At 60.9% G+C, this 25,030-nt stretch overlaps 3 protein-coding genes across 8 annotated transcripts; 1 reads left to right on the forward strand and 2 right to left on the reverse strand.

Annotated features, from left to right (window-relative positions):
- Positions 1–672: 672 nt before the first annotated feature.
- On the reverse strand, positions 673–6,747 carry CD4H9orf50 (chromosome D4 C9orf50 homolog). The gene is made up of 7 exons (XM_060608382.3): positions 5,937–6,747; positions 5,604–5,694; positions 5,386–5,502; positions 3,214–3,377; positions 1,532–1,697; positions 1,168–1,342; positions 673–887 (listed from the first exon to the last, which is right to left on the reverse strand). The coding sequence occupies exons 1-7, from the start codon at positions 6,469–6,471 to the stop codon at positions 819–821; spliced, it is 1,317 nt and encodes a 438-aa protein (XP_060464365.3). The 5' UTR covers positions 6,472–6,747; the 3' UTR covers positions 673–818.
- Positions 6,748–7,546: 799 nt separating this feature from the next.
- On the forward strand, positions 7,547–18,834 carry NTMT1 (N-terminal Xaa-Pro-Lys N-methyltransferase 1). Of its 5 annotated transcripts, none has more exons than XM_060608395.3 (4): positions 7,547–7,646; positions 15,547–15,758; positions 16,611–16,863; positions 17,923–18,834. In XM_060608395.3, the coding sequence occupies exons 2-4, from the start codon at positions 15,597–15,599 to the stop codon at positions 18,177–18,179; spliced, it is 672 nt and encodes a 223-aa protein (XP_060464378.1). In that variant the 5' UTR covers positions 7,547–7,646; positions 15,547–15,596; the 3' UTR covers positions 18,180–18,834. The 5 variants fall into 5 exon arrangements, with proteins under 5 accessions (XP_060464378.1, XP_078292511.1, XP_060464375.1 ...); XM_078436385.2 differs by lacking the exon at positions 7,547–7,646 and adding an exon at positions 9,127–9,151; XM_060608392.3 differs by lacking the exon at positions 7,547–7,646 and adding an exon at positions 9,601–9,768.
- Positions 17,143–25,030, reverse strand: ASB6 (ankyrin repeat and SOCS box containing 6). Of its 2 annotated transcripts, XM_060608383.3 has the most exons (6): positions 24,775–25,026; positions 23,125–23,306; positions 21,958–22,064; positions 21,744–21,852; positions 20,623–20,709; positions 17,143–20,515 (listed from the first exon to the last, which is right to left on the reverse strand). In XM_060608383.3, the coding sequence occupies exons 1-6, from the start codon at positions 24,885–24,887 to the stop codon at positions 19,848–19,850; spliced, it is 1,266 nt and encodes a 421-aa protein (XP_060464366.1). In that variant the 5' UTR covers positions 24,888–25,026; the 3' UTR covers positions 17,143–19,847. The 2 variants fall into 2 exon arrangements, with proteins under 2 accessions (XP_060464366.1, XP_060464367.1); XM_060608384.3 differs by lacking the exon at positions 21,744–21,852 and having other exon boundaries at positions 20,290–20,515; positions 24,775–25,030.

The raw sequence follows: 25,030 nt of genomic DNA on the forward strand, positions 1-25,030 counted from the left end.
GCAGGTGCCTGGGTGTGGATTCCGTGGCTGTTTCCTCACTGGCCAGGAGGTGGCGATAAAGACCTGGTTGGGGCCCCAGCGCAGCTTCGCGGACAGAGGGAAGGGGGAGGAGGGGGCTTAAACTTCGCTCAGGAGATTGGGCCCAACCTGGCAGACGGCTGTACAGGGGTGGCGGTGGGGGTCGGTGCAGGGGTCAGATAACCTCCGCCTCGTCTTTTGCCGCCTCTTGATGTGATTTCGAGCACCGCCCGCTCCTCCCCCCACCCACCACTGGGGGAGAAACATCTGGTCCCCACCCACGCTGCTGCTCGCCCCCCTCCCCGTCCCCCCGGGACCAGGTGGTGTGAACCTGGCCTGGGGAACGCAGAAGGCAAACGCTTGTCCACCCAGTGGGAGTCTGCCCCCCTTCCTTCCAGGGTGGAGGTCAGCAGGTAGATAGACGCTGGGGCTGGGGCTCGGGGCAGGTGTGGGCTGATCTAGGTCGACAGAGGCTTGGTCCCAGACTTGGGCCGTGGCAGGGCCTCCCATCTGCCAGGAGAGGGGTTCACTTGGAATAAGCCTTGGGCCTTGAGGGTGCCTTGCCCCCACCCCTCAGCCTCATCCCAGCCATGACCTTGTCCTCTCCCTCCCTTCGGTCCAGGACTCCCAGAGAGCAGCAGTCTGGCACCTGGAGAGCCTTGTAGGGTGAGACCCGGCAGCAGGTCCCAGCCACCTGGAATGTATGTTTATTTGGGGGACAGGAAGGGCCCCTTCTCAGCCCCGTGTCCACACGTGGGCTTGGGCTCCAGTGGTCATTCACCTAGGCGCCTGCTGTGGTGTCACGGAAGGCAGGAGCCCTTAGGGCGGCCTCGGTTCAGGACCAGCGCCACGCTGGGCAGGAAGGACTCCTGGAGTGACAGGGAGGGAAGAGCTGGGCGCTGCGGGGCCTCTGGCCAGGAGACGGGGCTCTCTGGGCCCAGGGGGATTCTCTGCCACTGCCCAAGAGGGCAGGCAACTGGGGTCAGCCCCGTTTTCCAGAGGAAGAGACGGAAATGCAAAGAGAGCCCAGCGCTCGCAAGTACTGGGCTGGGGGGCTGGGATCCGGATCCGTCCCACCCCTTAGCCCCAGGGGGCCCGGCCACCGGCTGGGCAGGGGTGCTCTAGGAGACGCTGCCAGCAGGGGCTTACCAGCTTCTGGCTCCAGGAGCTGGGCGATCTGTCCACCTGCTCCAGGATGCTGTGGGCTTCCAGGAAGGTTTTGAGGCCACTTTGCGGCCTCTGGGTGGTGGCCCTGGGGATGAAGGGCAGGCTGCTTTTCATGGAGGCATCCTCAGAGAGGTGGCCCTGTGGCTCCTGGGGGGCCCTGAGGGGAACAGAGGTCTGTGAGCTGCATGGCCCCCGAATCCCTAGTCCCCCCGTGGTTTCCCCCGGGCCCTCAGAGGCCCAGACCCTTAGCCTGCCGGCTGCGGGGTGGGGAAGTCTATGGGGCGAGGGGGGGGGGGGTGCCCTGGTGATGCGTGTGGGTCCTGCCTCTTCCCCCTGGAAGCCTCACAGGCCCGGGCAGTCCCAGCCGAACGAGATGCTGGCCGTGGCCTCCTCCTGGGCCCTGGGGCACAGGGCTTTGGGCAAACTCTCCAGCCATCTCCCGACACTCCTGAACACCCGTTCTGATGTCATTGACCCGGTGGCTATCCCCTTCTCGATGTGGCCCTGCCGGACTGGAGGAGAGAGGGCTCCAGTGAGAACTCTACCTGGAGGGGGCACCGGGTGGCACCCCCACTCTCCCCTCCTCCCTCTGGCAGGCAAGGCCGGGCCGAACCCCGTCTCCATGGCAACCCAAGGCTCCCCAGCGCCTTATGGCTGCCTCCAGAGAAGGCTCAGGTTTTAAAACTATCTTGCGTGACTGTCTCTGCCTTTATTACCCACGCTGTGCCCCACCACGCACATGCCCACTCCCGCGGCAGCCCCCACAAGGGCCTTCTTTCCCGTAGTGGGAAGGCCAGTCACGCCCCCATCGAAATCCAGAGACAATACCGAGATTTCTGCAGGGATGGAGGGGGCTGGGAAGTCGGCAGCCGAGCCCCACTCTGGCGCCCCGGGATGTGACCACAGCTCCTGGGGCCCGTGGCTGACGAGGAAGCTTCTCCCAGCCAACTGCCATTCGCACGAAACCGTGTCTCCCTGGGGGAACCCCGGCTTCTCTTCTCGGCCACCGTGTGTCACCTGCTCTCGGGGCTTTGGCTTCCCCATCAAACGACGAGAAGCCGGGCGAAACTGCAGCTTCTATTTGCAATTTCCTATGACCTTAAGGGGCCTGGGGAGGGTCCCTTCCTAATCAGCGAAGGTCCGGGATTTGGGGGCTTTAGCCCACAGCTAGGCTTTGGAGCAGCCTCTGCTCAAACTGCACACAGTCGGTGCTCAATAAATGGATGCAAGCTGTTGGGAGGCCCTGGGGCAGCTATATCCTGTGAAGTGAAGAGGCCGGGCAGATGGAGAAGGGGGCGGGGGGGGGGGGGGCGGGCAGGGCAGGTGATAAAGGTTATACCAGAGCAAGGACACGGTATTCTTCCCACCTGCCTCTTGACACCTTTAGAAAACACTGGAAACTATGCCAACGCAGACACTACCACATCCATCCCCCGCCAAAGAGCTGAGAGCAAACTTCCATCCCAGAACCCAGGCCCGGTGACTGCCAGCTTCTTTGCTGGACCAGGCAGTGCCTGCCTCCCCCAGAGAGACGGTTTGATCTTCTGGACCTTTCTGGGCATCTCCTCAGCCAGGCAGGCCTTCATGGATATGGGGAGAAGATGCTTCCAGTGGCTTCCCGTCTTCTTCCGCCCCTGTAGGCCATGGAGGGGACCAGACGTGGGGTCAGGAGGCTGTGGGGGCCTGTCCCCAACGTAGGCAGATATGACACGTGCGAGCCCTTGGCAGGAAGAAGTCCTCCCGTGGTGCCCGGGCCCGGGCACCCATTGTTTCCTCCATGGCGGCTGCTCCCTGGTGCCTCCCACGTTGGGACACCTCTGCAGGACCTCAGCCCCTCTCCTTGGCCCTCGAGGAGCCTCCGACACTCTCCGGAGAAGCCAGTGCAGGTACCTTGTCCGTAGGGTCAGTGGATTCCTGGCCTTTTCCGGGCCGGCCCTCACTCCCAGGACCCAGGGCCGCGGCCTCTGCTCTCTGGGCTCCAGGCTGGAACTTTCTGGAGTCCTGGGGCTCCCCCTGCTGTCTGCTTACCTGCCAAGCTACGTTCCCAGTAGCGGAGCGCGCTGTCCCGCAGGGTCTCATCAGCAAATCGCACGCGGAAGGGGCAGAAACGCCTACGCTTCTTCCCTGAGCCTTCTCCCGAGGAGCTGTGAGTGAGCACAGTCTTGAGCTTGGGGGTCTGGACACCGTGGGGCCTGGCGAGAGAGGCAAGGGGGCCGGCTGAGTCCCCAGCTGCACGTTCCACCCGGGCCACGCACACCCGCTGGACCAGAGCTCGCCGTGTATGCTGAGAGCCCCAGCGGCCGGCCTCTCCTGAGTACCCCACGCCGGCCGGGCGATGGGCCCAGGCACGTAACGGGCATCCGTCAACCCATCACACCCACACCACCCTGGGCAACATGATTATTATTCCCATTTTACAGACGAGGACAACTGAGGCACACAGAGATGTTCTGCAACGGCCCAAGGTCCTACGGCCGGTAAAGGGTGGAGCCAAGATCCGAATCTTAGCTCCAGAGCTGGCACTCTTATACATCAAGGAGTTCAGCAGCGAGAATACGGCCCTTCCCGGCCACGTGACCCGGGGCAGCCCGCACTCACGTGTCCATTTTGCAGTTTTCCCCTTTAAGTTACGTATTGTGTATTGTAGGTGTGATAACAGCACCCTTATAAGAGGGCGCTAGGTCTCCGATAACTTACTTGAGGCATCCAGTACAGGCCTGGCCCCAGGGCCTGTGCTCAATAAAGGGCATCTGTTATTGCTGCACATATTGCTATTAATTTCAGCCTCAAGGGCAAGGCTGCAGAAGGGCCGGCTCGATCCGTCCGTGGATCTGTTACTCAGAAACGCCACGTTCAACTTTAAGTACACACGGATTGACGTATCCGCAGCCATTTATCCGACTGTATCTCTGTGTCTGTGTGGATCCCCGGAAGGGATCCTGTCATCAGCCCACCAAGGAGCCAGGAAGCCAGGAGATGTCAGGACAGTGCCAGGCTATGGGCATTGGGACCTAGCGATCCCCCAGCTGCCTGCTCTGTGCTGGCCGCAGGGCCATATACAGGTGCACCCCAGCCCTGCCCCTAGGACTGGAATCTCAGCTTCTCCCGTCAAAGGCTCCCGGAGCCTCATCTGCCACACCCCGCTGTCCCCTGCAGGGCCTACCAGGGAATCTCGCACACCATAAGGTGCGCAAGCATTCGGTCTTCAATGCGAAACGCTGTGAATGTGTCTCTCTCTGCCGTGTGTCATAGTGGGGATAACGAGTTCCATACTTTTCCTTATTATATCTTGGGAGAAGTGTGCTTATTTGGCCCCACTGATTTAAAGTTCCCGGGTTGGCAAATGGGTTTCGCTCCCGGCACCCACGCCGATCCGTTGGTGGCGCCGGCCTGGAGCGCTGTGTCAGGGCGGGTTCGAGGCCCAGTGGGGAAAAATGCTGTGATCCAATGATACTGTCAGCCATGGGCCCAGAACGAGAAGGAACGGCATGGATGTCACGTATTTACTCTTTGGTCTTTAAACTCATGGGCGATGTTTTTCACCTTTCACCTCTGTCTAAGCCTGTGTATGCTGGGGGAATTTTTTCTGCATTCTTTTTCCTCTCCATTAGAGCTATGGCATCGAGTCCAGGTAAGCTCTAATGCCCAGGCTCTTCTCCAGCCTCCATCCCTTGTCTTATTTCCCCCCATATTTGACATATAGTCAAACCTAATCAGAGTTAGAGGAAGGAATGGACCGATGAATGGTGGGGTGGGCAAAAGGATGAACGACTGGGCGGGTGGATGGACGGACGGACTGATGAATGAGTTCAGGAAAAGGTCTGAATAGAAGGACTGGGTCTTAGGAGGAGGCGTAGATGTATGGACGGGTGGATGAATGCCTAGACAGACAGGCATGTGGACTCATCTCTGGCTTTATAACGAGACTACAGATGGACAGTATCCTGGATTTACAAGTGCGTGGAAAGGTTTGTAGATGACTGATCATCGGATTCCTGGATGGTGCATAGAATTGTCAGAGTTTGTGGATAGAGGGATGACCGGCTAGATGGATGAATGGATGGAAGACCTGACTCATGCATGGACACATAGATGGATGTGTCGGTGGACAGGTGGATAGATTCACAGGTGAAAGACAGAGGAAAGAACAGAAGAAACGCTTTCTCCCACCCCCCATAACGCCAGCCTCTTGTAACTCACTGGTTGGCCTTTTTGAAGGTGATGAATTGTGAGCGATCTCTCTTCAGGGTCCCCAGGGCAGGTATCTGATGCAGCAAAATCTTCTTAAGACTATTCTGGAAGTACGATGACTGGCCCCTTGAAGACACACAAGCCACACCTGGCGTGAGTGGCCAGGGTCCCCACCCTCGGAGCACTGATGGCAACCCTGTCCCCAAAAGCAGGTCAGCGACACTCACCGCAGGTCTGAAGGGAAGGAACAGTGGGGACACCGGGGAAGATGCTGGCAGTGCTCTGACACACTCTTTTTTGATTGCCGTGCTGAGGATGCTGGGAGCCAGGAGGAGGGGGGAAAGAGCTATGAGCCTTCCCTTGGGGACAGTCCTCACGAGGCTTTTCCTAGCTACGCGGCCTTGGGCCTCAGTTTCCTCATCTGTACTACAGGGGCAATGGTAGACCCGCCCTCAAGGGGCGGTCGTCCGGGCTCTGCCAGGCATCCTCAACTAACAGCCGCTTCATTCATTCCAGAAATGACTCCGCCCCGCCCCCTGGGGTCCTGGGCGGGGCCTCACTCGGTGGCGTCGCCCGGACGCACTCTGCCCCCGTCCGCTGCAGGAACTCCCGGAACTTGCTGGGGAGGAGCTCTCCTTGGAGCGCGAGCAGGGAGTCCGGGGTGTCCCTGGCCGAGCCCCTGCAGGGGTCCTCGCTCTCTCCAGGCCTGGGGCGCCAGGGCGCGGGGTCCCGGGGCGCCCCGGCCCGGAGCAGGGGCGGCAGCAGGAGCGACCTCAGCTTCGCCCGGTTCTCCGCCGCCCGCTGGGCCCCAGTGGGCAGGGTGGGCAGGCTCAGCGGGGCGCTCCTGACACCCACCCCCAGCTCTGGGAGCGAGGACCCGCCCCACCACCCGTCGTCGCTCCCCGAGGCCCTCGAGCCCCGGGTGGCCCCCGCGCCAGATACTCCCCGGATTTGGGGCAGGGGCAAATTGGGCAGCAGCGGGTCTCTCCTTCGGCGAGCGCGGTCGCCGGGGAGCCCCTTGGGCGCCACCTGCTGGGTCCAGGGGTTGGGGGACGCCACCTGCTGCGTCCAGGGGTTGGGGTGACGCCGGGTCATGTCTGGCCCTGCGCTCAGCTCAGGGCGTCCTCACGCCTCAGTGGGGGCGGGGGGGGGGGTGCCGTGTGAAGTGCAGAGGAGGGTGTACACCAGCCCCCAGGCCATAGTGCCCAGAGCCGGGTCGTGTGGTTTGGGGGTAACGCCCCCGGTTCGCCAGGCAGTGAGCGGCTTCAGGCTAGAGCTCGCCTAGCCTCTGTTTCCTCACCTGCCAAATGGTCACGTCAGAGCACACACCTCTCTGAGTTGCTGTGACGTCTAGGTGAGGGGGCGCGCTACTATTATCGATGTTGTTAGCATTTTAAACTTTTTGAAATGCAGGATTTAGTCTCAGTTCCGCTGCTTACTAGCTTCGCAACCTTGGACAAGCCAGTCGATTACCTTTTCTTAGTGCCTTTATCTGTAGAATGGGGGTGACGGAGCACCTGCCCCCTTTGTGGCTCAGCACACGGGAGTGCTGCTGTCCTGTTCACGCTGTTAGCGCTCCGCGGGGAGTTAAGAAACCTGGAACCGGCTTGAAAGGAGAGACCCTCCCAGCAGTTGCACGGTCCTGCTGGGGCCCCAGGACCCCTTGGGTGGAGAGCTTGCTGAAAATGCGGATGCCCCCATGTTCTAACTCAGTAGGTCTGGGGTGGGGCCAAGACACCTATTTTTAACAAACTTCCCCTTTGGGAGACAGAGCTCCACGCCTGCCCCCAGCATCTTGACGCTGGGTTGGGGGTGGGGGGGGGGGTAGGTCTTGGAGCCTGGTTCCTCCCTATCACACCCCACCCCCAGATTATTGTCAGCTCTGACCTGGCTCCTGCTATCACACTCACCCTAATGGGGCTTCTGGGTGAGTCCTGAGGAGGTCCCTTGAGTTTGGAGCCCCCTAACTGGTGGGTTGGTCCTTGAGAGAGCCCATCTTCCCGGCCTGGTCCATCTGCTGGACCCTCCCTGCTCTCCCTCCAGGCCTCCCTCCTGGGCCTCTTCAGGGTCATTGTGATCCGCCCCTCACCCAAGGCCATGTGAGGAGGGGTGGTCTCTCAGGCCTGGAGACAGAGGGTGGGGCTTTGTGCCCAGAAAGCCAAAGCTGCCCGCACAAGGGGGTGGTGGGACTCCTGACCAGGGCAGCCGGGCCCAAGCCAGCGGTGGAAACGCCAGGGTTCCGCTACCCTCTCTGGATTTGGGAGGCCCAGGTGGGTCAAGTTTGGGCTGGGTAGGTCTGGAAGCCCAGCTTCCACTGGAAGGCTGGGCAGTAAGAAGGCAGTGGGCTTGGAAACCAAGAGAACTGATTTCCAGTCCAGGCTCTGCTTCTATTTGCTTCGCGATGCTGGAGAAGCTGTCCTTTCTCAGGGCTCCGTGGTAAAACAGACTGTTGGACCCCATCCGTGACTCTTGGCTGGGAGGAGGCAGGGGAGAAGCTTGCGTTGTGAAATTGGAGTGGGGGAGAAGGATTGTTTGGCCCAGCAATTTCACTGGCATGGTATAATTTGACAATTTTACAAGTCGGCCTGGAGGAAGTATCATAGCCGATGTATTTCCATTTTCTGCAAATACTCTTCAACCAGGGATGGAAGGGTGTACCTCCCTGGGAAGTTGGAATATTGAGTGGGGAAGGTGAACATTTTTTTTTTTAAGTTTATTTATCTTAAGAGAAAGCATGAGCAGGGGAGGGGCAGAGAGAATGGAGAGAGCATGAATCCCAAGCATACTCCACACCAGCGCAGAGCCCAATGCGGGGCCCGAACGCATGAACTATGAGATCATGACCTGAGCCAAAGTCAGATGCTTAACGGACTGAGCCACCCAGGCACCCCAGGAAGGTGAATCTTTTTATATCTATTCCCTGAAAGGTGAACATTTTTTACGTTTATTCTAAGAGTACATGAATTTTTTTTAAAAAATGGATGAGGAACACCAGACTAACTACATGATTTCTTTTTTTTTTTTTTTTTCAATGTTTACTTATTTTTGAAAGACAGAGCATGAGCGGGGAGGGGCAGGAAGAGAGGGAGACACAGAATCTGAAGCAGGTTCCTGGCTCTGAGCTGTCAGCACAGGGCCCGACGCGGGGCTCGAACTCATGAACTATGAGATCATGACCTGATGAAGTTGGATGCTCCACCGACTGAGCCATCCAAAAAAAAGGTAGGGGTGGATTTTTAGGCACCCCTGGAAAAGCTGGGCTCAGAGCTGCCCCCAAAGGAAGAATCCACATCCAGCAATTGAGATTGTTCAGGATTTATCCTCTTCCCTTAGAGACCACGGAAAATGAAGCTTGGGAGAGGGGCCCAGGCCAGGGGAACCAAGTCTGATTTGGAGTACTCTGGAAAGAATGCCAAATAATATATATACATAAACAGATTTGGGGGACTCAGCTGCAGCCTGTCCCCCTCCCCAGCTTTCATGTCATTAGAGCAAACACACCTGAAGTATTTCCTGTGTGCAAAGCCCAGAGGAAGGCATCTAAGACCAGGACATCAGTTTAGGAAAAATGAACTTATGATAAATACTGTCTATTTACTGACAGTACACTGCAGGCACGGGGCTGAAGGCTCCACCGCCAATATCCTACAAATTTAACACTCAGAGCATTGGGAAGTGAGTAAGCACGCCAGTCTGGAAGAAGAGGTCTCCTTGGAGAGGGTCACAAGGCCTACCACGTGCAAACCCATCATATTTCCATCAAGATTGCTTTCAGGTATCCCTCCAGAATTTCTACACATGGGAGGAACCTATGGGAGGGCAGGCTTTTTGGAATGGAAACTTCAAGGATTTGTTCTGCTTAATTGAGGTAGCATCCCCTTGGTGCCATCAAGGGTTGTTTTTCTTCTTCTTTTCTTTTTTTCTTTCTCTCTCTCTTTCTTGGCTCTGCATATTATTTTAAGGTGCAAATTGTTATGGGTATGATTTGGGGAATGAGGCTCCTCCCCTTTTTCTCCCCGGTGGAAAACCCACAGAACGCTCGTTTTTAAGAGTCCAGGCTTCGGCCTCCAAAAGAACCGGTGCACGTGCTGGAGGCCGGAGAGGCTCGGCGGCGCCCAGGCTCTTTTAAGTCTGAGAGGCGCTTCCAGGAACCGGAAAGCCGACCGGGGCGGGGCAAACCGGCCGTGGGGCGGAGCTAGTCGCGGCCCCGCCCCCGGGCGCCCGGAAGTGACGTGTGCGGACAAAGGCAGCGCGCGCCGCGAGGTGTCGCGTCTGGCCGTGGTCTGACGGAGCTGGTGGTGGGCTTGTGGGGGGTTCGCCGCCGCCGCCGCCCTCCCTTCGGCTTCCTGTTCCTCGTCCTCTTCTCCCGGGTCCCGGGAGCCCCCACCCGGGGTGAGTAGCGCGAGGCGGAGCGGCGGCCGGCGGGGGAGAGGTGGCCCCGACCGCCAACTGCCTCGGCGCCCTGAGGTCCCGGCTCGTCACGTGACCCGGCGCGAGCTGCCGGGGCCCCACGTGCGCGTCCCGGGGAGGTCGGACAAGGGGGCCGCTGGGGGCTGGTGGAAGGGGAAGGCCGGGGCACCCCGAGCCTGCACGGGGCAGCCCCTCCCCCGACGCCCTTCCGGGGTCGCAGCTAGTCCCTTTCCCTGCCTGAGCCTCAGTTTCCCCTGGAGAAGCGGGGATAAGGAGAGCAGGCACTCGGAGAGTCGGTGTCAGGGTTCAGTAAAATGCTCAGGTCAGAGCCGGGCACAGAGCAGTGCCCGCTGCATGGGAGTTGCTATCTTATTTCACCTTGGATCCAGCCCCAGTTACGGTCGACACAGGTGCCGCTCAGAAGAGAGCTCGCCAGCCAAGAGCCCTTGGAGCCAAGGTCAGCCTGTTTGCGGAGGGGCTGCCAGATCGAACGAAAGGCCCGGGCTCTGCTGCCCATCAGCGCGGCGGGTTGTCTCTGGGACCGAGACAACTGGTGTCAGAGGCCCTGACGGTGGGGTGGGGCAGGATTGCAGACGGTCTGGACGTATAGAATCATTGCCCGGGTGGGGCCTTGACTGTGGTAAGACGTCTGGGTTCCCTCCGTGTGCTCTTTCTGGTTTCCTGTGTGCATTGAAGGCACATCACTCCCTTAGTGGAATGGTTTTCTAGCGGTAGACGGAGTGGGGGGGGGGGGGAGCCGGGGGGAGGGTTGGAACGCTTTGGTGGCGACCAGAAGCTACAGAGTCACAGAGATAGCGTCCCACTCCCCTCTCCTGCAGGTCTGCAGAGCTGTTTGACTGTCCCGAACCCACCACCCAACATAACAGTAATAATGCCTTAGATGTGTCCAACGCCCTACAGTTTACAGGGCATTTCAGGGTATTTATCTCGTTTGATCTCTGGGATTGCCAGTGAGAATTGATGAGAATCTCATTTGGCAGAAATAATGCGTGCCTGGCACTCTATGGGTCACTTGATGCTGTTATACCCACCTTTAATCATCCCAGCCTTCCTGTGACGTCAGCATTGCTGTTCCTGTCTTATAGATAAAGAAGTGTGCTTAACCGAGGTGAAGTGTCTTATGTGAGCTTACACAACACAGCCAGTGAGAAGCAAAGCTAGGATTCAGACCTGGGGTGTTTGACTCCACCAGAGACTTGGGTTTTTTGGTTGTTTTTTTAAAATTTTTTAAAATGGCTTTGAATTTATTTTTGAGACAGAGATAGAGAGACGGTGAGACAGCACAAGTGGGGGAGGGGCAGAGAGAGAGAGAGAGAGGGAGACACGAAATCCGAAGCAGGCTCCGGGCTCCGAGCTGTCCGCGCAGAACCCGATGCGGGGCTCGAACTCACGAGCCGGGAGATCGTGACCTGAGCCGAAGTCGGACGCTCAACCGACTGAGCCACCCGGGCGCCCCAGAGCCTTAGTTTGTTTTTAAATCTCTCTGCACTGCTCCTCCCCGCCCCTTTTTTTTTTTGGTCTTCTTTCTCCTTCCTTTGCTTTCTTTTTCATAGAGCACCTTGCCATTCCCTTATGTCCAGCTGCTGTCACCGATCCAGGGAGAGCAGGCCCTGTCCAGCAGGCTGCAAGAGGGAGGAGGTAACTCCAGGCAGACTCCTGCCTCCTGTGGCCTCCAGGCTTTTGCAGAGAGGGTGTGATGCCTCCACAAAGCACTGACCGTCACGGCTCGGACACCATTCTTTTCCAGGGATCCTGGGAGAAGCGGTAGCTGGGGCGACTGCCCACCTGTCACCCTAAACACCTTGGAGGGAAAGAGGAGGTGACAGAGCCCACTATGAGCAAAGGGCCTCTCTTCCTCTTCCGGCTCGCCTGGCGTGCGCACAGAGCCAGACTGCCCTTTCCCTAGCCCTGGAGCCCTGCAGCCCCTCACCCCCGCCGGGCAGAGTATAGGGGGACTTCCTGCCATTTGACTGACGACTGTTCCCTCTGGCTCCCAGGGACCTCCTGCCCACTCCAGTCGGGACGCTGGGAGACAAAGTGTAGACAGGGCCCCACGGAGTCACGTTTACTAATGAATCAGCTGTTGGAACAAATGTCAAAATTATGCTTGCCATGTCTCGGCCCAGACGTCCCTCCCCTGGCCTGTTCCTAGAATCTGCCTGTAAGTGGAGTTCTGGTAAATTAGATTATTCAGAGGACCTTGACATTTAGAGAGACCATGTTGGAAGGCTTTCGGTAAAGCAAAAACTCACGTTGTCGGTAATGGCCTTCAGTGTTCCCAGTTTGGAACGGTTGGATTTCTGTAGGGTTTTCTGAGAAGTGGAAAATGACTGTGGCCACACAAGGCTCATTCTTTGGGTCATTCAGCAACCAACTAGCAAACAGCCACCTTTTATCAGGTGCTGCGCTAAGGGGGTGTGAGGTCATGTCCCTGCCTCCAGGAAGCTTACCTCCTGGGAGGAAAGGCAGACACCGCCAGGGGAGGGTCGGGCCCCACATTTATTCTGGTCAGCTGGCGGGAGTGAACTTTCTGTGAAGGCCTGTGTGCTGCGTGCGGTTCGAGAGCGATACGGGGGTTGATCTCAGGGTGTCGCGGGTGTTCTCCAAGGAGCTCCCGGGCCAGTGGGGAGACAGCTGCGAGGGCGAAACCAGCGGTTCGCCAGGACTGGTGGGGGCGGCTGGTGGGGAAGGGTCGGCGTTGCCAGGCCCCCGGGTGAGCGCCGCGTGGGGGCGCCGCTGGCCGATGCCGTCCTTCCTGGGTGGTGGTGGCTGTGGGGCCCCCAAACCCAGCTCCTTGGTGACGTTCAGGCTAGTGGCCCGCCCGGGGCCCGCAGTGACGCCCACTCTACCACAGCTGGCGTTCCTGGGTGTCGGGAGGTCTCTGCGTTCCTTTGCTTACCGTGTATCTCGGGGTCGCAGCGAGAGTTCATTCTTGCCGGGCCGCGTGCCGCTGTCTCTTTCTGGGTGGGAGGTGGCGGCGAGCCAGCGTGGAGAGACGCCGTATTTAGAACCAGGGTCCCTCCAGCCTGCTCCCCCGGAGGGCTCTTCGATGGACACGGTGGTTGGAACTTGTCTTCACTGTGGTCCCAGACCCTCGTACCTGAACGGTGGAGCTGGAACATCAGCCTGAGAGCTGATTGGAGGATCTGAGGGGGGTTGGAGGGCTCTCCCTGCGCCGCAGAAGGGCTCGAGAGGGTGGACACGGTGACAGTCACAGATCTGAGAACTGGACCCGCTAGGGCACGTGGAAGCTGTCGGTTCTCTTCTGGTTCCTCAGAGGGCCGGCGTGTGGCCTCGTCTGTGGGGGACGTCCGAGTCTGGGAAGGAGCCGGGGGGTGGGGAGGAGGGCCCTCCCCTGGTGGCCCCGCTGGCTGGCTGGGTTGCCCGGAAAGGGCTCACCGAGGCATCACCGAGGAGCAGTCCTGAGTTGTTGGGCAGAGGTGAGCCTGCTGCTTCTGGAAGATTCCTGGTCTCGTAGGACAAGTTCAGAGTACAGTTGTGCATCGGGGGCTAGGCTCGTAATGAACGTGGCCGGTGAAAATGCTTCAGCTTTTCTCGTGTTCCGTTCCCCGTCCTTTTCTTGTGGTCTCTAAATTCTGATCCGAGGGCTGCGTGCCCGTCCTCGGGGGGTGGGCACTTTCCTGCTTCCTGTCTGATTACTTGTCTTGGAACCCTTAAGTAGTTCTCCATCCCGGGGGTTTTCTCTTGTTTTCGAGCACTCTCCCCGGGTTCCACACGAGGCTTTCCTCAGTTGCCCTGTGTTCCAGGAGTCAGCGACTTAGCGGCCACCCAGTGGGGTGATGTAAAGGTGGCGGGTCGGGGGGCTTCACCCCTGCGCTAAGGGACTCGTGTGGGCTTGGTGCCGGGGACACAGTGGTGAAAAGGTGCGGTCACGCCTCCGGAGCTTCCATCCGGGCGGAGGCAACAGTGTAATCGCAGATACAAGTACGTTCTGGAGGCAGCAAGCGGACTGGATCAGGGGGCTGGAGGAAGCCTCCTTGGCGGGGCTGGTCAGGGAGGGCCTCTGAGTACGTGACACTCAGGCTGAGAGCCTGTGCCGAGGATGAGCTGCCCACGAGGGAGGAGCGTGGCCTCTTGACCCAGGGTGAGGCGGGGTGATCGTGGTGCCGGGCTCACAGTCGGTCGTGACGATCCAGTGGCCGATGGGAAGCGCCCCTGTCTGTGGCCCCCGCCCCTGTCTGGTCTCGCTTCTGTGCTGCCGCCCCTTGGCCCGGCTCCTGCTGGTCCCCGTGTGCCCGTGGTCCCGCCGCAGCTCCCGGCCCAGCCGCCCACCTGGGGCCCTTCAGAAACCCTCGGCTGGTTGATTTCCCATTACCAACAGGCTAGACCCACGCCCCCCACCTGTCCTCGGGGGGCCCCCCTGCAATCCAGGCCCAGTCTGCCTGTCTGAGCCCCCCTCCCATGACACCCTCTTCCTCTGTGTGCGTTCCTGCCAGCCCAGGCCGTCTCTGCCTCTGCCTGTGCCCTCCCCGGCCGCCTAGCATTCCTGGTCTTTGAGGGCCGAGCTCGGGTTGCCAACCCGGCCGCCCCCAACCCATCTGCCCCTCTCTGAGTTCCCACAGCACTTGTGGCTCAGCAAGCGGCCTGGTTCTGCCTTGTGTTCCGCTCGCTTCTGTCTCCCGCTGGACGGGAAGCTCTCTGAGGGTCGGGCTTTATCTCAGAGCAACCAGACCAGCACTTGCAAGTATGTGGTGAGCTGGCGGAAGCGTGCCTGTGCCTGCGCCTCCCGGCAGAGGTGTGACCCTTCTGTCCCTCCCTGGCCTGAGTGGCCAGTCCCGCCCCCCGGCCCCGGCTCTTGCTGTGTAGCTGCCCCTCCCCTGTTCTCCCGACACCCTCTTGTCCTGTCTGCTTTCACTCTTGCCCGGATTCCACACAGCTGCCAACACAGCCTTCCAGAACACGTCCGCCTGCTTAACCTGGAGTAGCTCAGGCTCACTGCTCTTTAGGGAGGAGTGTAATGTCACGTCCCCCCGGACCCTGTGTTTCCAGTCGCGACGGCTCTCCTTGCGCCGTTCGCACCTCTCCCCCTGGAGCAGGCTTGCCCGTTGGCTCAGTGAGCTCTTCCTCACCTTTCCTTTCAGCTGATGTGTTGTCATCCCTGGGGATTCCTTCTTTGACTCCCCGGGGCAGTGCCTCCCCTGGGGTGGGCCGCGCCCACACCTTGTGTTTGTCTGCGGCCCCGCACGGTTGCCATTGTGTGCGGGGGGGGGGGGGGGGGGGCGGTTTCCGTGGGGCTGTCTCCTCAGTTCCCAGCACAGCGCCTGGCACAGGGTCCGGCTCATGGTTAACAAAGGACCGGACCCCACAGCGAGCTTCATTCTGTGCTCCGCAGAGAGAGGGAGGGAGGTGTGTGGACTCCCCCAGGCCCTCCCGGGACCAGCCGGGACGTCCACCGTGGAAGGCTGGGGTTCCTTGCTTTGCTTTCCTCAAGTGTAGATTGGGGTTCTCTATAGCCGAGGGTGAGAAGCCGTCGGGTCAGGTGTCACGTACAGTAAGGGAAGGACTCGCAGCCCAGGACTCTGGGTCTCCTCCTCGGGTACAAAGGGGACTTTGCAAAATGACTTGAATACAAGAGGCAGGGCCCTGTCATCCAACGCCTATACGCGGTTTTGGGGACACTGGACATTTCCCTGCAGCAGGCAGGGTTGTGTGACCGTTGAAGCGTGGAGGTGAGACTGGGGCTCTCTGCCTTGTTGACTTGCTCTTTTTCTTGTTCAGGAGGCACTGCCGCTGAGTTTGGTGCCTGAGCCGAGTCGGTTGGTGACAGCATGACGAGTGAGGTGATCGAAGATGAGAAACAGTTCTATTCGAAGGCTAAGACGTACTGGAAGGAAGTCCCGCCCACCGTGGACGGCATGCTCGGGGGGTATGGCCACATCTCCAGCATCGACATCAGCAGCTCCCGGAAGTTCCTGCAGAGGTTTTTGAGGGTAGGCAGGTCTGGTGTGCTCTCCAGGAGCAGAGGATGTGGCCCTGGCGGCCCCACCCGGTTTGCACGGGGCGCCACCTCTTACGCGTACCCCGCAAGGCCTCTGGTTAGCCGTGGGCGTCGGTGACCCAGGCCTCAAAGGCTGGGGCGGGGGTGGCGCGTGGACCGGGGCCTCTGTCTCGAGGCTGCCAGACGGGCGCTGGCCGCCGTGCCGGGGCTCCCGGACACCAGAACGGAGTCTCCCCTTAACTGTTCGGTTCTGCCGAGGCCGAGTCCTTTGCTGCCTTGCCGAGTTTGCGGGCCCCTGGGCCGTGACGTTGGCTGTTGTGCTGAAGGCAGGCTCCCAGCTCCTCACCCCCTCGCCCGCTCTGCCCTCCTCTGTGCCGGGCTGCCATCTCCCTGGCCCTCCGCCTCCTCCCCTTCCTCCCTGGTGAGCGTCGGAGGCCGCGTGCTCCCCACGCCATGTGCTGTTCCCCCACCCACGTTCCATCTTGCCAGGTCTGTGAAAACGGGTGAGGATCCCTGACCGCCCTTTCATTCTCTCGCTGCTTGAGTTCTTTTCACGTTCCGTTGTTTTAACGGGGTCTCGGGAGTAAGAGGGATTAAACGCACCCATTCAGGCGCTCACCTGTAAGTGCAGGTTGGTGCTCAGCTTAGAAACGTGTGGCCCGGGACGAGAATGTGCCGCGCGCCTACCCGCTGACGACCCCGCGCCCGCCAGCCCCCAGCCTGTGCCCGGTCCTCTGATTTGAGTAACCCTGGGAGCTCGGGAGGAACAGCCCCCTCACGGGGACAGGGTCCCGCTGGCTTTCTGAGCCGTCCTCACGGAGTCTGTGCCTTCCCTGCTTCTCAGGAAGGCCCAAACAAGACGGGGACCTCCTGTGCCTTGGACTGCGGAGCCGGCATAGGCCGGATCACCAAGCGGCTGCTCCTGCCGCTCTTTGGAGTGGTGGATATGGTGGACGTGACCGAAGACTTTCTGATTAAAGCCAAGACCTACCTGGGGGAGGAGGGCAAGAGGGTGAGGAACTACTTCTGCTGCGGCCTCCAGGACTTCAGCCCCGAGCCTAACTCCTACGACGTCATCTGGATCCAGTGGGTGATAGGTGAGCTTCTCGCGGCCCTCTCCACCTCCCACACGCCTCCCTCGGCAGAGGTGGGTCCCCCCCCCCCCCCCCCCCCCGAGGCCTTGGGGGCCCCTGCGGCAGGCGGGGCGGCGGGGATTTCTCCCGTCCTCCCTGGGTCCGCCAGGACCGTGGGAAACATTCCCTGCAAGTACCCTTTCCGTGTTGTGTCAGTACCTGTTATAGGACCCATTTGGGGGCAGTTTTGTGTTGAAAAAATGTAAATGAGCAAGAGCTTAGCTGCACTGAAGAAAGTGGAAATGAGCTTTTGTAAGTCTTCTTAAGTTTATTTTGAGAGAGCACGTACACGCGTGCAGGGGAAGGGCAGAGAGAGAATCCCCAGCTGTCGGCGCAGAGCCTGATGCGGGGCTTGAGCTCACGAATCGCTGAGACCATGATCTGAGCCGAAATCCAGTCGGGCCGCTTAGCTGACTGAGCCACCCAGGCACCCCAGTGTTTAGTAAGAGGAAGCACGGAAGCCGTGGCTGTCCCTGCTGCTCAGAGGGCGAGCCGCGCCCTGCCGCCCCCTCCCGCCCCCTCCCGCACCCACTTAGCCCAACGGCGCACCCCGCGTGCTCTTCCTGGGCTGCTGACCCGGCCGCAGGCCACCGTACCAGCAGCTGGCCGCCCGTTCCGCGGTGGACTCCAGACCTGCCAGGGACACACTGGGCCCGGCCCTGTATTTTGGGCTTCTAAAAAGCCTGTCTGGAGTTTTAGGGCAGGGAAGGGAAGGAACTCCGGTGTGCTCCCGCAATCCAGGCCTGACGTGGGTGGATGGAGTGTGGGGTCGGGCAGGGCCCAGAAGTCGCCCAGTGAGGGTGAGATCCCAGCTGCATGCTTTGTGACTGCCCTGGGTGGGTGACTCCTGAGCCGGTTTTCTCTTACGTCACCTGGGGGTTGGTAAACGTCTCCGGGCTGCCGAGAGCCAGGGAGGCGGTGTTCAGAGGGCGAGCTCAGTGAGTCGGGAAGCTGAAGGGAACGGCCAGTGGCAGGTACACGCTTGTGCCGCTCCCTAGTGACCCCGGCCTCTGCGGTCCCCAGGTCACCTGACTGATCAGCACCTGGCCGAGTTCCTGCGGCGCTGCAAGCAGGGCCTGCGCCCCAACGGCATCATTGTCATCAAAGACAACATGGCCCAGGAGGGCGTGATCCTGGATGACGTGGACAGCAGCGTGTGCCGGGGCCTCGAGGTGGTCCACAGGATCATCCGCAGCGCGGGCCTCAGCCTGCTAGCCCAGGAGCGCCAGGAGAACCTTCCCGACGAGATCTATCACGTGTACAGCTTAGCCCTGAGATGAGCAGGCACCGGCAGGAGTAAGGGACCAGCGCCGCGCAGGGTGGGGGGCTGGCAGTGGGGCAAGACCCGGAGGCTCCGTGACGATGGCTCGGGGACGCGGAGCAAGACCTCGAAATACACTGTCTGCCGCCGCTCACTGGACTCTTTTTCAGAAGGCCTGACGGGGACCCAGCGGGGAAGGGTGTGGCCCACACGGAGCGGAGAGGCTGGAGCCCGGCTCTGCTGCCCTGGCAGGCGGGGACCGCGGTACAGACCCGTGTGACTCCAGGGCCCCTGGCGAGTCCCTGGATGCCCCTTACCACCACCTGGCCTTCCGGCCCCAGGCCTGGGTGCCTTAAGAGAACTCTTGGCTGTTGAGGACTTTCTCCGGGGTGGGGGGGGGGGGGTGGGGGGGGGGGGAGGCAGGCAGCAGAGCCGCGGCCGGCCGTCTGCACCCTCCCTGCCTGAGCCTTTGCGGTGCCTCCTGCAGCCGCTGGGACGTTCACGTTCTAAGTTCTGTTTGGCGATTGAGCCCTGGTGTCCCTAACGTGAGCGTCACAACAGCCTACGGCAAGGGGAGTCCGTAGCCTCACTCTGGGCTGTGCCTCGCGGCTTCTCGGTGGACGTTCGCCAAAGTCACAAAATAAAAGGGTGAATCCCGTATTGGAAAGGTCCTAGCCGGTCTGGGGCGGAGGTCGTCTTTACGGGGCAGCAGCGTCGTGCTACCTGAAAACCGTGCCCCCCACGTGCTGCCGTCCCTTCGTGCTGCCCACACAGTGGCTGCAGTGGGAGCCTTGATCCTAGGCTGGGGAGGGGCGCCGAGGGGCCGGAACGTTACACAAGGATCTCGAGAGCCAAGAACAACGTCTCACGTTAGCGTGAATCATTTACTTGCCTCAGCTTCCTTCCTAGGCAGTGACACAATTCAGTGACCCACGCGACTCGCACTCGGCTCGCTGGGGGCTCAGCCTGTACAGCAGCACAGTCAGCCGTCAGCACTGGTGGCTTTCTTCGCCAGACGGACCCCGCGCAACATGGAGACATCTTGGAAAGGGCTGTCCCTGGTCACGCAGGATTACTTTGTAGCAGAAGGCACGGTCCCCCTAGATCCCAGGTTTGGCACAGAGCTGCCACCAGAGCCCGGTCCGGGGCCGTTGGGTGACCTGGCCCCAGAGCTGCCAGAGGCAGCAGGGCTCGGCTCGTTCTTCTCCTTAGTCCGCTAGAAGCACTTCTGTGGGTGACGTAATCTCACGGGGGGAGGGGGGAAGGGCGGCCTAGGCCGGGCCGTGCCCTGACGGGCCCACGTGCTTCCTCGCATCCGCTGGGCCCCACGCAGGACAGACCAGCCTCCTGCGGCTCTCAGCGGGACCCGGCCTCACAGCTACCCTGCCCGGTGCTCCCCTCAAATTAACAGAGTGTATGCTTGTCCCAAATCTAAACCCTGTCCCTTTTCCCAGTGTGGTTGAGACTTGGGGGGCGGTCCCCCTGGAAGACCGAGCCTTTTCCCACTGGAATGACTAGCTGCCAGGCCCCACCTGGTTTTCTTGGTACTCAGTACGGATGAAGTCTCGTCTCCCAACCCATACCTTCTGACAGAAGGCCCGAAGGTTCTCCCCAAGGCTGCCACAGGTACCGAAATCCGCCAGCGGGCCGAGCTGCCCAGACCCCGCCGCCTTCAGTCGGGGAGCGATCAGATGTCCTCCTCCGTGGTACCGCTGTGCTCACTAAGGAGGTACCACTTGAGCCTGTCGGGCAGAGGCAGGGCTTTGACCTTCACGTCCACAGGCCAGGGCTGAAGGTAGAGGCGGATGTAAACGCGACACAGGTGCTTGAGGGACGGGGGGTAGCTCTCCAGCTGCCTCAAGGAGAAGTGAAGGGCCTGGATCTTCTCTGCCAGGCTGCCCACGGGGTGGATATCGAAGTTTTCGGGCAGCTGGAGTTTCTGGGAATTAGTCACCATGAGATCCAGGACGGTCTCGGCTTTGCGCAGGAGGTCCACGTGGCTCTCGTCTTCCGCGCAGCCCGGGTGCGAACAGAGCCTCTCGAAGATGATGTGGAAGCCAGACCAGCAGGACGCGCCGTGGAGGGAACAGTTATAGGCTGCTCCGGACTCCAGCAGGAAGCGCAGGAGAGGGAAATGCAGTTTGAAGCTCTTAAGGCAGATGTGGGTGAGGGACTCGTGGGCCGGGCACTCGCTGGGGTCGGCCCCGTGGGCCAGCAGCAGCTTCGTGACTTGGAAGCAGAAGCGGCTGATCATCTGGGCCTCGTCCTTGTCCCCTCCCACCGTCTCCCCGAGCAGGAAGATGATGCAGGTGAACACGGTGTCCCCGTCTTTGGTGGTGGCCTTGACGTCTGCCCCTGCAAGGGCCGGGCAAGAAAACAAGGTGGGAGAAGATCTCAAACCCCTGCAAAGCGACGCTTAACGTTTCACAGTGAGAGGACAGGGAACTGCGGACGCGCCTCACCTCCTTCCAGTAAGAGCCGGATGTTCTCGGTGTTGTAGATCTGCACCCCGTCACTGCTGGCCAATGCGTGCAGCAGCGCGGTCTTTCCTACAGAGAAAGAGAATGAGGAGGAGTCTGGGCCAGGAAGCCAAGGTCAGGGCAACCCCTGAGGTGCAGGGAAAACAGGATCAGAAAATGAACTTTGTTTTCTGTTTCGTTTTAAATTTTTTAATGTCTATTCGTTTTTGAGAGAGAGAGAGCGTGAGCAGGGGGAGGGGCAGAGAGAGAAGGAGACACAGAATCCGAAGCAGGCTCCAGGCCCCGAGCCGTCAGCACAGAACCTGGTGCGGGGCTCGAACCCACGAACCGTGAGATCGTGACCTGAGCCGAAGTCGGATACTTAACCGACTGAGCCACGCAGGCGCCCCTAAGTTTATTCATTTTGAGAGAGAGAGAGAGAAAATGTGTGTGTGAGCAGGGGAGGGGCAGGGAGAGAATCCCAAGCAGGCCCTGTGCTGTCAGCAAGGAGCCCTACTCAGGACTCAATCCCACAAACCTGAGATCGTGACCTGAGCTGAAATCAAGAGTCGGGTGCCCGGCCGAGCCGCCCAGGCACCCCATCCAAAGATCTCATTTTTTAAGTAATCTCTGCACCTGACGTGGGGCTCGAACTCACAACCCCGAGATCAAGAGTTGCAGCCAGACACCCCCAGAAGGCCAGCTTCAAAAAGGACTGAGCTCTCAGAGCCAGGGCTGAAGGTGACAGGTTTCTGGTCATTGTCTTTCCACCCGCACAAAACCAGGAACAGAATGGTTCCTGGACACTCAGACGCTGCCTGAGGCCTGGGCCGAGGCTTTCCCGAGAAGCCACGGCTCCCCCGGCAGAATCTGAGCGCACGCGCGCCCCGCCTCCTCCCCCAGAGAGCCCTCAAGCGGCCGGCGCGGGGCCAAGGGCTGTGCCACTTCTCCTTCCCTAAAGCCTCTGTGGCGGGTCAGCAAGATGCACCCGTGCGTTCGCTGCGTCATCGCACGAGCTGCGTCCAGCCCGCCCGCCCACCTGGCCGCTGTCCTGGGCTGCTGTGGGTGTCCCTCACGAGGCACCTGGCGCACGGCCGTCCCGCTTTCCCGCCGGGGGCACCCACCGTGCTTGTCGGCCGCGTTGACGTCTGCCCCGAGGTCCAGGAGGCGCTGCAGGCAGGGCAGGCGCTCCGGCTCCTCGCTGGCCAGGTCCAAGGGGCTGCTCTCGTGGATCTGAGGCAAGAGAGCACAGCGGAGTTGGCCCGGGGGCCTGGGAAGCTGCTCGTGCCCCCCCCCCCCCCAGTCCCTGCTTGAGAGCAGGCTGGGCCCCGCCCTTACCCGGTCCCTCCGGTTAATGTCGGCCCCGTGGCGCACCAGCAGCTCCACCATGTCGGGCTGGTTTCGCAGGACAGCGATGTGCAGGGCCGTGTAGTAGGTGACGGGGTCTGAAGGCACAGACACGGCTGATGTCAGTCCCGCCTATCACCACCTCCTCGCGGGACCCCAGGACCTGGCCTCGGGCTCAGCCCCAGCACACCCGCCCCCTGGGGTGGCCCAGGGGCCCGGCACCACCAGGGGTCAGGGTCAGGACACGGCCGTCCTCATCAGATACCAGAGCGCAAGCTCTGCAGTCAGAGCTCGGTCAGGGTCCTGGCGCCATTCCGGCGGGGGGGGGGGGGGGGGGGGGGGGCAGCTAATCTGTCTGGGTTTTACTCTCTTCTTCTGTAAAACAGAACCATAAGACAGGGTGCCCCTTCTCGGGCGGCTGGGAGAAACACCCAGAGTGACAACTCCTCAACCCCAGTAGTGACAGCCACGTCCTCAAAGCCAGTGTCCGGGTAACTGACTTTGTAACAGCCCCCGCCCCTCAGCTCTTGGGCCGGCCCTCCGGGAGCCTAGGACCCTAGCGCCCTCTAAGCCTGTCATCAGATGCGGGGGGGGGAAGGCACACCTGGCCACAGCCTGGGTCAGCTCAAAGACCCCCATCTGGTCCCAGGTCAGCCCTGAACGTCTCCTGGTTGACCCCGCCCTCCCGGCGAGCAAGCCAGAGAGGAAAACGGTTCCATCCCCACTGCCGGCACTTAGAAGCTAGAAGCCAACCCGGTCCTGCCGTGACTTACACCCAGTGTAGCTTCTGTGTTTGCCCCTCTCCCTCTGGCGTGAGCCAAAATGTGAGATGGCTCAGAACGAGCGGCAGAAATTGCTGTCCCCGCGCTCTGGGCACAGTGCCACCAGCCGCGTTTTCACGATAACGGAAGCAGGGATTTCGCTGGGAGCCGGGAGAGTTTGCTGAATCAGTCACACGGCGGAAGCAGCAACAAACTCGCTCTTGGACCAGAGGTGGGAAGCAGGGGGACGGGCCGCCTCAGTGGTCCCCCGCGAAAGGAAGGAGGGAGGCGGCTCCCGAGAGGACAAGAAAAGCAGCGCCTGAAGACGTGGCCCACCCAAAGCCCAGCCACACTCGAGCCACCTACCCGCCCCTGGCCCCCCCGGGCTCCAGCTGACCTTCAAAGTTGAGGTTGGCCCCGTTGCGCAGGAGGACATCGGCCGCCCGGGTCAGCCCCAGCTCGGCCATCTTCAGCAGGGCGTTGCTCACACCTTCCTGGTAAAACGGGGAGTGGGCCTTTCTCTCCAGCAGCTCAGTGAGAACCAGGATCCGGCTCTCCTCGCTGGCAACATAACTGGACCTGGGGCAGGAGAGGGGCGGACCGGGTGAGGGTGGGCACGGCTGTGGGACCCGCCTGCCCGGGCTGGCGGGTGGTCTTCCCCCCTCCCCCCCCGCCCCGCCCACGCCAGGGCCTGGTTCTGCGGGGCAGAACGTCTCCTCGGAAAAGGTCTGCGGTAGAGACAGAGCGAGCTGGATCTTCTAACCCCAGCCGGCCCCTCGGGTTTGCTGAGAAAGAACTGGGGTTTTCTCCAGCCTCCTCCCAAGGTGCCCAGAGAATCTGGTCCCTGGCTTGGGAACAAAGCCTCACACAGCCGTGCTGCTGCGACCACTCCTTCCCCGGGCACGGACCATCCCTGAGCTGCAGAAGTTGCCAGAGCAGCCCAGGCAACACCCCCGCAGCCAGGCCCTCCTCCCCCGCCCACACTCGGAGGCTTTTAGCTTCCCAGTCCCCAGAAGGTGGCCCTTCACACCCCAGCCCCAACGCCACCTGCCCGAGACCTGCCGAGCCTTTCCCCAAAAGCGCAGGCCCGCGGACAGCTCCGTGAACCTGCACGCAGCTCTTTCCCTGGCCGCCACCTGCTCCTCTGAGTGAGGCTTCCCCTCCCCACCGGTGCTCCCCACTCCCTTAGCGTCATCCATCCGCCACCCTTCAGTCGTCAAGATCAAGGTTCCATCCTTACTGCCTGGGCAGGAATCCGTCTCGTTCCCCGGCCCCGGGGAGGGGGGAGCGCACCATGCATACAAAGCAAAAATTCTGGGACTACAAAGGCCCCCCCCCAAAACAGCCTTGGAGTTAAGGAAACACCTTACACTGTGTTTTCAGAACAAGTCTCAAAGTGAACAGAGCGGTGATGAAGAAAAGCCTGTGTTTCCACCCAAGTCCCTAGAGAGACGCACGATAACCGCTGTGTTTCAAATTCCAAAGGATCCCAGAAACACACACCGGCTTCCCCATTTCCTCTGCGCTCTTCTCCATTACACGGAATATGCAGACACCTGACTCGTGATCCTCAGTCTCTCTCCTCTGATGCAGAAGCACCAGGAAGGCCGGGGGTTTTGTTTAGCTCGCTGACGTATCCCTGAACGCCTCACTCTCTGACACCGTTCCCACAAGTTCACGGATACACCCGCTCCTGTCTACGTAAAATGCAAACTCATTTACAGAAAGTTCAGGTTCGCACCGCTCTGGGGTAAAACCCGAGGCCCTCGGACTCCACCCTGCTCCCCTGCAACCTGCAGCAGGCCGACAGCGCACAGGGTGGGGCGCCGAGGCGGAGGCCCGGCCGCCACTCCACCCTGCAGGCCTCCCTCCGCCGGCCTCGAGCACCCTCCATCCTGCCGAGGGCAAGATTCGAGCCAGGTGCAGGAGCTCACGCTCGAAGCAACGCAACTTCATCTGCGGAGCGGGGCCGCAGCCGCCCCCGTCCCCGCCACACTTGCAGTGACAACCGAAGGGCGGCAGCGTCGGCGGCAAGGAAGCTAGTTACCCGTCCAGAGGCTCCTGCCGCTCAGGGTCCTGGATCCCCAGGGAGCCCAGAATCGCATCCACCAGCGGCTGGTACTCGAAGATGATCCTCCGGAAGCCGTGCAGGAACGGCATGGCGGCGGCCCCGGGCGCGGCAGGGCGGCCGCACCTTCCGCCGAGGCCCAGACGCCGACTGTGCGCGCTCCGGAGGCAGCGGGCTCGACCCGGCTTCTGCAGGTCCAGCCCCCGCGCCCCGCCGGCCGGCCCGCCTTCCACCC

Source organism: Panthera onca, chromosome D4 (assembly GCF_046562875.1).
Source record: "Panthera onca isolate mPanOnc1 chromosome D4, mPanOnc1 haplotype 2, whole genome shotgun sequence".
Lineage (NCBI taxonomy): Eukaryota > Metazoa > Chordata > Mammalia > Carnivora > Felidae > Panthera > Panthera onca.